This window comes from Seriola dumerili, unplaced genomic scaffold (assembly GCF_002260705.1).
Source record: "Seriola dumerili isolate Sdu_G_001 unplaced genomic scaffold, Sdu_1.0 BDQW01000291.1, whole genome shotgun sequence".
NCBI classification, from domain to species: Eukaryota; Metazoa; Chordata; class Actinopteri; order Carangiformes; family Carangidae; genus Seriola; species Seriola dumerili.
Window position 1 is genome coordinate 1,413,978 of NW_019174546.1, and position 11,946 is coordinate 1,425,923.

An 11,946-nucleotide genomic window follows, 5' to 3' on the forward strand; every position below is an offset into this window, starting at 1 on the left:
GTATTTTGTTTCTCCAAGATAAAATGACTGTATCCAAAATAAAAATGTGTATTATGGAGCAGGTATGGGGCAAGTAAATTCATTTAAAGTAATGATTCAAATCCATTTCAAGTAAAAGTAAAATTACAAAAGTGTTATCAGTAAAATATACTGAAAATGTCAAAGTTAAAGTATTCATTCTCCTGTGACTGATATTTGATTCTACGTGACATTATTATTATTATTATATTATATAAATTTGGAATGTAAGTACTAACCATAGCTGTCAAATAAGTGTAGTGCAGTAAAAAGTATATTTCCCTCTGAAATTAACTGTATAAGTAGCTATACAGTAGCAATAGAAATACTCAAGTAACATAAAAGTAACTCACCATTGTACGTAATTACAGTACTTAAGTAAATGTTCTTTCCATCGCTGTTATAAATTCACTACAATGTCCAGTGTAGAGGGCAATGCAAGTTTTATTTTGAAAGTCATCACCGGATGTTGTTTCCCCCCACTAAAATTGCGTGAAAGTCGTTGAAAAAAGATGGTCAGTCTGTCCGTTTGAGGGGCTGGGTTTCTCTTCTATCCAAGAAGAGGAAAAAAAGTCAGAGTTTCAAGCATGACGAGACAAAGACACTGACTGAATCATTGACAAATAATGATATAAAAACTTTAACAACTCACCATGGCTATAAGGGAGCTCAAAGTTTGCCTTTTAGGGGTAAGTTACAGATGTTTTTGTTGATCCATTTTAGGGAAAATTCCTTTAGCCTGCAGCGAGTGTAACCTACTAACCGAAAACATTTTGACGTGAACAACATATTAATAGAAGTAAGCGTCTCCAACTGACACTGTCAGTTTAACTTATTTCTTAAGCTGTCTTTACATATCGTGTCGTTCTTTGTTGGAAAACTTGGAAATGTAACTAATGTTGGTAGCTAGTTGACTGAAATACTCAATAGCTCACCGACCGGTGGGCGCAGCAGTCATTTTAGGTTTGTTTTCCTATCGTCTGCGTCTGATTTCCATGTTTAAAGCGACTAAATCTGCGCTCTTGCGTGTTTTTGCCTAATGTTTTTCAACGGTTCTGACATTTTATCATCCATTACGTCATCGTTAGATCAACCGCTACAAGTCAGCCGTTAGTTTCCTGCTGCGTTAGCAAAACACAGTCCCTCTGTATAGACGGTGACAGAGATGGTCAGAGGCGTTTGGGTTGCAAACTGCCAGTTTATCAATGGAGTAAAGGGGAACTGGGAACATCGAAGAGCTACATAACGTTTACCAGGCCTGTGCATGCCGCCGAAGGCCACTGACATGCTCATCCACACATCTTAATAGCCAAATACTGTCCTTAACAATCTTTTGTTACTCCTCTGCTGTACATTCACTATATACAGTCAGAATCAGCATACATGAAATTAAGCCAAAATAGAATAAGTTACAATATAAGGCCAGGGCCTCTTGTTTATATGTGTTACTTACTTAAGATAGTTCTTCACTGAGTGTGAGCAATAAGACACATTTATCCAGTGACTTACACAGTTTATTCAATGGTATGTTATTCTACAAGAACATATAGGCTACATTTAGAATGTTTGTTAAAGTTAATTCTGTTTGTGTGAGATCTTTAATTCACTCGGGAAATTAACAACAATCTGATCCAAAATATTTATAATGTATGGCTATATAAGTAGGATGGAATAATTGGAAACTGGTTGAAATGGAGACAAAATTCTGCAGCATGTGAGAGGAATCATAACAGGAACTAGTATTGCATTTCACTGCACTTCACTGACAACCGCAGACAATAAAGATGCTTAAGTCAGTGATTGTCATGTCTCACGTGTATGTGTGTTATGTGGGTTATGTTGATTATGTTGGTTATCTTATGACAAAACTAAATCAAAGACAATAAGCCCAAGCTCTTAACTTTAAAAAAAAAATTTTTTATAAAGTTAATTAACTAGTTTCGTCAGTGACAGATACAGAATGTTGTCTTGAACAAATAAGTGATATTGATTATAAATACAGAGCTAGTTGCTTGATTCATAGACTAACAGGAACCTATCTGATGAGGTAGGCATATGACCAGACAGTTGCATAATCAGTAGTGGTCAATAGTGAGCACTGACTCTGTTTACATTTGTGTTTAGAGTGCTGTGAATGATGTGTAACCCTCTGTTTTCAGGACACTGGAGTTGGAAAATCCAGTATTGTTTGCCGGTTCGTTCAGGATCACTTTGACCACAACATTAGTCCCACAATAGGGTAAGAGCATCGCAGTACAACTCATTAAAGACCATAACAGCAGAGAAACAGATCAGTCACGTGAAGGTATATTTGCTCCTGTACCAAAATGAAACAATAAGATTTGATCAATCAAGGGCGTAGGCTTGGTAACAACATTGGTAGGGACAAAACAACCCCGTCACCCCTCCCAAACAAAGAGGACTGTTTATTGCTGTCAGCTGAATATTTATATAAGATCTGTATACATTATAAGGAAACAAGGAATCCATTAACAAGGAAATTAGTTGTTAAAAGAAAAATTGCAAATATGCAAACCTATACCCTTGATATCAATTCAGGCTTTATATCAGAATCTCCCAGTGAACTTTGGAGTCAAGTCAAATCATGTATAATATTAGTTAAGTCAGTGATACAGCTGGTAGCTACTAGGACTGATTATAGTCATCAGAAAAACCTGTCAGACTTAAATGCCACACCAAGAACCATTTATAAGCTAAGTAGTTGGCTTCATGGAGAGAGTGATGTCAACTAATGTCAGAAAAAACAAATTACCTAAGGAGACAGGAGACAAAATAGAATATGTCTAGGTTTCTTTGGTTCATTTACCCCAAAACAAATGCATATTTCTTAATGGAATTGTTTGTGTCTCTATCAGAGCAGAGTTTTAAAGCTAAGTAATTTAGATTTTTCTTCTCTCTCTAATTATAACAGTGACCTTTACAGGCAGTGCATTCCTATATTTGTCTATATAAACTTTATAGGTAAACACAAAATAGACTCCAGTATCTGGCCTGTAGGGAGCAGTGTTATGCAAAAAGTACACATGTAGCAAATACAAATTAGTATACTGCACTGTAGACAAATGCCAAGCTTGAACACTTTATCTAACACAAATCTGGAATCAGATTCCTCAGAGAGAAACATTAGGCTGAGACAAGCTCAGATAGATTTTTACAGTAATTTTGTTATTTTGCTTTGACATGATGCAAAAACTGGGGATGAATCTAAATGCACCACCCTCAGTCTAGTTTGATGGTTGGTGTATTTGTATCCATGTGCATGGCTGCGGGGTCGAACGTCTTTGTTCTCAGTTGTGCGGGTCTCCTGCTGACTTGCACAGACTTGTTTCCTGTGTTTCTGAAAGAAAATGCTCACAAGCACAAAGTGAAATGCACTTTATCATCCACAGAGCATCATTCCTGACCAAGACGGTGCCATGCGGAAATGAATTACACAAATTTCTGATCTGGGATACAGCCGGACAGGAAAGGGTGAGTATATCCACAACATAAATTCATTTACTTACCACTAAGCTTTAAGTTTACACACACGACTCTTTGAATCACCTTTTTTAAAACAAAGTTAATTTTCCATTGCATTTGGCATCAGGAAGCTAGCAGTGACACAATCGCTTCACTGTCAAGGGGTCCTCATGACAGGGAGTTATTATTAGGCGTGAAACAGGATGATTCACATGGGTTCAAAGGTCATGAGACTGTGGTGTCTTCATAGTGATTCATTTGATGGAGGAGGGGTGGTGGTCAGTGTGTGTGTGTGTGTGTGTGTGCGCTTGAAGCTTGCCAGACTTGCTTACAGCATGGAAAAAACTAGTGCATGTATTTCCTGCTTGTGTGTGAAATTGATACCTTGAAACCTCTGTTACCAGGGTTCATTGTTCTCTTTATCTGTGGGGGTTATTTGACGGAATGATGTCACCGCAGTTGATTAACGAAGATGATGTTATTAGGATCTCTGGCAAAATGCAGAATAAAGACACTGTGTTAAGTTTTTGACCACTAGTGGCGCTCTCTGGTGGGCAAACTGTGTAATGGAGGCACCATTTCTACATGATCTCGAACTTAGTTTGACAGTTCTTTATTGCAAATATCAGCTGACATACTCACTGATATGTCGGCTGGTTTATCAGCTTGGCTCTAGTTAAGAAACATTAAAAAAGGTTTTAAAAAGGTTTTAAGAGGAAAGAAATGCCAATAAACCACGTTTATTGCCAACTAGGTTTTCATATACAGGGAATTTGCCTAGGTTCATAATACTCAAAATATTACAAAGTAAGAGCAAATACAAGTGCAGAATCAAAAGTCAAGAATCACAAATATAAAACTGAAATTTATAAAAAATAAATATGTTAGATGTGGAGGGTTCATTAATGCGCAGATACTAAAGTTTTTACATTAATGTAACGTGTAGTGTCCATGGGGCAGGATGAGAGTCTGTGTCTTTCTTCTAAACACTGGAGCAGCCTTCAGAGTGAGTTAAAAGTGTGAGGAAGTAGCTTTTCTCCATCAGCCACTCATCACTTAAGAATGTATGGGCACAGGATACTCACAGTACAGTACACTGTGTTAGACTTTAATGGGTTAACACAACATTTTATAGTTTTGTGAGTCGGTTTCACATGTAAGGTTGGTTTAGTTATAAAGGTCATGGAGCGTTTTCGAAGCAATTTACCCTGTGGTGATAGTGCTGTAGGACTTTGCTCCAGAAATTAAATGTGATGTGATAAACTGAAGTGCTTTAAATGTGTTGTTGTTTTTTTTTAGTTTCACTCATTAGCTCCCATGTACTACCGAGGATCGGCGGCTGCTGTCATTGTTTATGACATAACTAAACTGGTAAGACTCATCATCTCAATTAAACTTGGGTTGGGTGGTGAGCGTGGGTGGTGACATAGTTAGTGGTTTAAAGCTTCACAGCTGTTGGCAGGATCCCAGAAGGCGAAATGAATAACTAACTGTTGCTGAAGTGTTCTTGAGCGATGCCCTTCACCCCTAACTGTACCAAGGGATCTGCTGATGCGTCCAGTAACTTCCTGGTGTATTAAAAAAAGTGTGTAACTGAAGAAGCTGGTTTCACACTAAGAGCTTGATGTAAAATTCAATTACTTTTCCATCAGTCTAGGATGCTTTGCTTCCATGACTACAAATGTCATTCTTTCCTGGTCTGTTAATGGAAACTTGTCTGAAAAAACCTCCCATCTAATGAAATGAATATGTGACACCACTTGAAGAAAATGTGGGGCACATTCTCATAAAGTACCTATCCCAGAATTGACCATGATGTGTTCTTGTTGTTCAGGACTCTTTCCAGACACTGAAGAAGTGGGTGAAGGAGCTGAAGGAACATGGTCCAGAGGACATTGTTGTAGCCATAGCAGGAAACAAGAATGATTTAGGGGACATCAGGTGGGCTCATTTTCTTTTCTTAGGCTGTCATAGCTTTAAAAAAAAAAAAAAAAAAGAGCTGCTTTTTTGGGAAATTTAAGCAACACTAATTACATTAAAGAGACACTACACACATTATGCATCACATACTTTAATTAAGACAACCCACGCAGCAGACTCTTCCAGGTTTAGTGAATGAGGCTCATTGTTGTGAACAAAACAATAAAGTCACCTTCTTGTTATACCTGTTGTGTAGCTCATGTCAAGTTACATCATTAATAAGAGTATAAGAAGACTGCAACGCAGCTGGTAGCACAGATCAGTGTACTGTAACAGTCATTAGCTGGAATCTGTTCTGTACACACTTAAGAGTTTCATTAATAAGAAAATATTAAGTTCAATTTGTTTTTTTTCCTCAATATTGATAAAACACACATATTCAAGGGAAAATAAGAATAGGACAAAACAAAGACAAATGAACAAACAAAACAGGAATCGTTAAAAAAAACAACAACCTACAAATATGTAATTTTATAGTATAGTTCTGTTGGAGACTTTGGACTACAGCATACTGTATCTACATTAACAATTCAAACGCATGGATTAAGTCACCCAGCTCACCTTCCAGTATCTTTTTGATGAGGGGTGTTTTTTTTTCTTTTTTTTTTCTTTACAATCTCGGATTATTGTTTCTCCTGGCCACTAAATTCTCAGTAAAGTTACTCAGTGTGCATTCTCAGTGAGTTTAATCAAAAGCACAGCAGTGCATTTCTACACAGGCCCCTGTTTGGACATACCTTTTCTGACTTTATAGAAATGTAGTTTGTGTCAAGAATCTTAATGAATTGTCATGCGGTGGCAAGAACAGCACCACTCTGGTGCAATTTCATCCTTTCAGAAACACCTCAACTCCTCCTCCTCCTCCTCCTCCTCCTCCTCCTCCATGTATCCTCTTTTCCAGCAGTTGTCCAGAGTAAACTAATTAGAGATGGACTGTATAAAAGTAATTGATGAAAATTTTGATTTTTCACGGGATGTTTAACTGTGGACTCCACACTAACTTTAGTGTCCTTCTCTTTTACAGGGAAGTTCCTATGAAGGAAGCTAAGGAGTTTGCTGAATCAATTGCAGCTATTTTCATCGAGACTAGTGCCAGGAATGCTGTCAATGTTGAGGAGCTCTTTCAGAAAATCAGTAGGTTTCATGCCTTTATGTTGTGCCTATATAATGTGTGTCATTGTACTGTATGAGAGGAAGAGAAAGATTTGTGCTATTGAGGAAATGTTGTCAAAAAAAGGAAGCCTGTACACTCTCAGAATGGCTAGAGAAGCATTTTCAAATAACTAAATAAATTGGCTTCCCTGAAGTTGGAGGACCCTTTAGAAACATAAAAAAAAAAAACAAGCAGAAACATGTCCTGACTTTTGCCTCTAGTATGGGTCAAACCTAAAAATGCTGGATCCCACATTTCCCTTAATGCAAATCAGCCGTGTCCTTCTTCTCTGCCTCCTTAATGCCCGTTTCTTTTAAATCCCACACTTACAATTTGTAATGCAGAGGTTTCTATTAAAAACCTCTCTCCCTCTAACATGTTTTGAGACATTCAAAATGACCTTGCTAGGAATAATAATTTGTGTCTGATATGGTTTTTCAATGATTTCAACTTCAGCACATTCATTATTCTGCACAGTTCAAACATGCAAGTGATGTAACAATAAGTAAAACACATTTTTCAGTGGAGGGTGGAGATGTGGACAAGTTTTAGTGTATCAGACAATGTTGTGGTTATAAAATCAGTCACTATTACAAACTTGCTCTGTTGTCTGATAATAGAAACAGAAAAACATATTAATGAGAAAAGCTTTATTGGACCTATACTAGGTTTTGACCTAGTCTTGTTTATTTTATGGATGATAGTAATGGTTGGATTGACAATGCACTGCCAAATAAGTGGGAATATTAATGTTAAACATGGCATGACTGCTTTGTAAATGACCCTTTGCTGTGTGTGTGTTTAAGGTAAACAGATTCCTCCCCTGGAAAATCCTGAGGTGGACAGCAACGAGTCCTTTAAACTCACCCGGCAGCCAGCTTTGTCCACCAGGAGATGCTGCTAGTACCAACAGTGGCAGATGAGATTACTTCCTTCAGCACCAGGGACCCCACCAGCACAGCTCATAGTCCACAATGCACACAGTGTCTTACTCCAGGGAAAGACAAGACAGTGGACAGACAGATGCCAGCTTGCACATGTGGTCACCTGCAACATGAAAACTTGCCAACAGTATTATATGGGTCAGTGGACGTTCATTTCATTTAATTGAAGCAGTTTCAAGTTTGATGAGGTTAGGAAGCAGAAAGCCATCCGTTTGTTCCCCTCAGGTGATGCCTGAATTACATTAAGATTTCTGTCCGTGTATTGAGATGGAAAAGCTCATTCAGAAAGGAAGTTTTATCCCACTATCTATGGTAACTTTAAATTTAAGCACAAATGAATAACAAGTCATCTGGCTGATGTGCTCATTAAAACTGGTTGTAGATGCAACTGCATTTTCATTGTAAGAGTCGACTGCTCTGTAGATTTTCATTGCACTGTGGCTCTTCAATGTTTCGCCTTAAATGAAAGTTTTTTCTTTTTTATATTCATTATTATCAAGAGTAGACTTTTCCTTCTGGTGGAGCTTTTGTGTTCATGTGTGTGTGTCACCATAGAATTTCTTTAGAATATTTGAATAAGAGGTTGTTCAGATCGAACCTTAGACAAGCATTCAGTTGTATAGCTCAGATGCTGCGGCTTTACATTCCACTTTGTCATGTGTTCTCACACACATTTGCTGCATAAGGGTTTAACTGTAATGCTGCAGAATGAACAGCTTAGAGCCCTAAATTGTAATTACAGTTTGACACTCCCTGTTGAAACACTGTGACCAATACTAGAATTGTTTACATAGTGATTTGTTAAAGATGTTTTCTACATGCTGAAATGTATTGTCTGAGATCTCACTACAGGGAATGACTGTATACGACTCCCAAACATGAGAAGTATTTTTTACCTGAAAAAGGGTTACATTTATAATATTAAGAAGAGAAAAGACCTGCATGTATTTTACTCTGAACATGTCTACAGCTGTTTAAGTTTCAAAAAAACATTGTGTTGTATATACTGACCAAACTCTAAAAGAACTTTTGGAATCTACTCCTGACTTTTTGGCTTTGAAAAAGGTGGACAAAATGGTAAGAAGGAAGATGGTCCTCAGCCCAACTGTGTAAAATGAGATTCTGAATTGTGTTTGCTGCAGATTCTTTGGCAGGAGTACCTTTGGATTTGACCACTTTAGACATTTGTAACAGCACTTTGACCACAGTATTAGTTATGAGTGATCTTTTAATATGTTGCAGTACTCCATAACAGTATGATTAAAGATTGAAATGGACAATTAAGTTAAATTCGATAGACATTAACATTATTCTAGTTCCACATTTGTATTGTGTAAAAAAACATGTTTACATTTGTACTTTGTCAGTTATAAAATGTACAGTTTTATCCACTTCTAATGAAGCTTAGTGTATGATGCAATTATAGTCTAATTTTGCCAATAGGTACTGTTCTCTGTATGGAAAGTCACACCAATCTCCATTCAAAAATCTTACTAGAAAAAACAAACACACAGGACATTCCTCCCAGAATGTGATGTGACCCGACTTTGTTTTTGACCTTAAGGTTTTCTTGGGTAAATGTGCCACATACATAATCCATCAATGATCTTTTAGTACAAACAAATGTCAACCATATGACTGCAATCTTCTGACAAAATGTAGGGCAGTGATTAACTGAAAGTGAATTGGGGATTACTTAGTGAACCAAATGTACAGCACAGCAAATCAAAAATACTGATTTTTCAATGGAGTCTGGACTGACACTACTTCCATACAAGAGACATTGAAAAAAGAAATTTTATTAGAGGTTACATGTTGCCATTTCCAACAAGTACTATGTGTTGGCACACAAGTGCCTTTTTTTAATGTTTTTCTCAACAAATGTATGACATGGCTAAAAAGTGCGTACTGCCAGAATAATGCATGAATTACTACTCTAAATCTGTACAGACTAACTGTACGCATAACAGTCAACTTTGAAACTACCAGTTACCTGCAGCAATCCTTATACTGTATGCCTTAGTCATGCTTCCCTGTATCCTCTGTAGACCAGATTAACTTTTGTATATTAATCCATGTAATAAAGTAGTAATTATTCTATTTTTCGCTTTAGTTTTTTTGTTACTTTTCCAACTGGAAAAATAAAATATATGTTTCAAAATGTGCACCAAAGACACCAGAACATTCTTAAAGGATTTAAATAAGGCCTCTCTAATTTTATTCTTAACGTGTCGTTGATAGAGACCAGAAAGATGAGTGAGAACACAGTCTCACTAACAAAAGGTTGATGCATTTCCATTTAGCCTACTTGACACCTCAGAAACCAAAACTCAGTGAAAAATGATACAATTTGGTTGCACAGTGTAGGATAAGCATTCACTCCAGTCACTGCAAACCACATTATGTGAAAAATAATGCCTTGCTTTATTCACTTCACCCAAAACAGCCTAAATTTAAAATGTAACTCCTCCCTTGTAAACATTGTATTACTCTCCCACTACCTTTTAGCTTTAATCCCAAAATAGGAAACACTTAACAAATTAGTCTTAAATTAAATTAGTGTTATTTTGGCACATACAGTACCAGTCATAAGTTTGGACACACTTTCCCATTCACATGAATGTCCAAACTTTTGACTGGTACAGTATATGGTTGACATGGCCTTTAGAAAAGTTGCAAACAGCACATATTAGTTGCAGAATGGAGCTTTTCCAGAGGGTCCTATTCAGTACGCTGCAGTGGATTACCCCCTCAGCTGCTTACAGAGGAGAGGACTACACCTCTTGTCACGAAGATGGATTTAACAACAGCCACAGTTGTCAGCGGTGTCCGAGAGAGCAAAGTGGGATATAAATAGTTCAAACTGAGAAAACACACTGTATGAAACATCAGGATTCCTCTCCATAAACAATTAACCTCTCACTTTCTTTTCCTTTAGGTTTTATTCTTATAAAGGTGCAAACTCACATCATTAGCATCACAAAACTTTTTTTTTTTGTGAGGAAAATTTGGGGATTTTTCTTTTATGCAGCCAGCCTCTAGTGCTCATTTGAGGAAGAGTATCTTGAGGCTTTTCTGCACTGGCTTTAGCATTAAGACATGGCAGTCAAACATGTTTGTTTATGACTAGAATCAAGACAAATCTGAAACTGAGCCTATAGTTTGACCTGCTCAGCAGTAGTAATGTAAACACAGTGTGCTTGTTTGCAACTCTAATGTACATCCTCAAAGTCACATAAATGACAAATGTTTATACTTTTTTTTTTATCTAGCTCTGCCAAGTAGTACACTTACATTTTATAACTTCTTAAAATCAGACATCTCTGTTAGAGAGTCTAGGGAGACATAATGTGTGCCTTTGAAGAGGGAGTGTGTTAATAATGTTGGCGTAACTGATTGACAACATGGCTCTTGTTCCTCTGAGAGGGTAAACTGAGTTAATAATAGTCAAGTGTGGGAGAGAGGAATAGAAAACTTTTTGAACTAAAGTGTTCAATTGTGCTCATGGCGCTGTAATTCATTTCAAGTAAATAAATATAAAAATCACATATATTTTATGCTTTGATGATGAAATTTTGTGTTTTATTTACAGAAAAGTTTTAGTTCGTGTTAAGTATTACAAATATCCTGCAACTACCTATTATTTTCAATATTAATTAATCTGCCGATTATTTGTTGATTAACTGATTAATCATTCTGTCAATCTATTTGTCTGACCAACAGTCCAAAATCCAAATGATTATTTGATTATCAAAATAGTTGTCAATCAACTAATTGATTAATCGACTAATCATTGCAGCTCTATAAGGTATGTTATAATCGATGGCAAATTCTGTACATTAATAAACAATTTAAAATGTCCTTATATCTCCTTACAACTATATTATAGTGTCTTGTGAAATGATTTTTTTTGTTTATATAACGGTAATGAATGCTAAATAGGGGACTTAAAGTGAAGTGTTACCAATATAATATAATTATCAGTTGTTGGTAACGTGATTTTAAGTGCAGGAAGTAACTGAAAAGAAAGGAGAAAACAAATAAGTCCCACATGTTTAGCCCAGCTGCATTTTCTTGTGTATAAAATAGCCTCATGGTGTATAATTGCTATTTAAACCACAAATACCAGAGGCCCCAAACGTCCTAGGTTTACTATATATTGTGCCTGTCTACAAAATTTTATTAATCACAAATTTGATTAAGCCTTTAGACCCTAGCAACCACCCATGTAAAGGGGTGTGTCATTATTTCCCCAGACACACAGACACCAACCAGTACCAGTACTCAAGAGCTGAACTGATTAGTTGATTAATCAATTGACAGAAAGTTAATTAGTTTCCCAGTTTTCTATAATGGTAAACTCATAGT

At 36.6% G+C, this 11,946-nt stretch overlaps 1 protein-coding gene across 1 annotated transcript; it reads left to right on the forward strand.

Annotated features, from left to right (window-relative positions):
* The first annotated feature begins 576 nt into the window (after nt 1–576).
* rab31 (RAB31, member RAS oncogene family) lies at nt 577–8,503 on the forward strand. Its single transcript, XM_022758329.1, has 7 exons — nt 577–707; nt 2,178–2,257; nt 3,429–3,510; nt 4,801–4,872; nt 5,336–5,442; nt 6,506–6,615; nt 7,441–8,503. Exons 1-7 carry the CDS (start codon nt 672–674, stop codon nt 7,536–7,538), a joined length of 585 nt encoding a protein of 194 aa, XP_022614050.1. The 5' UTR covers nt 577–671; the 3' UTR covers nt 7,539–8,503.
* Nucleotides 8,504–11,946: the final 3,443 nt, after the last annotated feature.

What these genes read in the sequence shown, in the direction of transcription:
- rab31 (XM_022758329.1), top strand. Translation starts at nt 672, where the DNA reads ATGGCTATAAGGGAGCTCAAAGTTTGCCTTTTAGGG. An exon ending in AACATTAGTCCCACAATAGG is followed by an intron (nt 2,258 to 3,428) that starts GTAAGAGCATCG and finishes TATCATCCACAG; the next exon opens with AGCATCATTCCTGACCAAGA. An exon ending in AATGATTTAGGGGACATCAG is followed by an intron (nt 5,443 to 6,505) that starts GTGGGCTCATTT and finishes TCTCTTTTACAG; the next exon opens with GGAAGTTCCTATGAAGGAAG.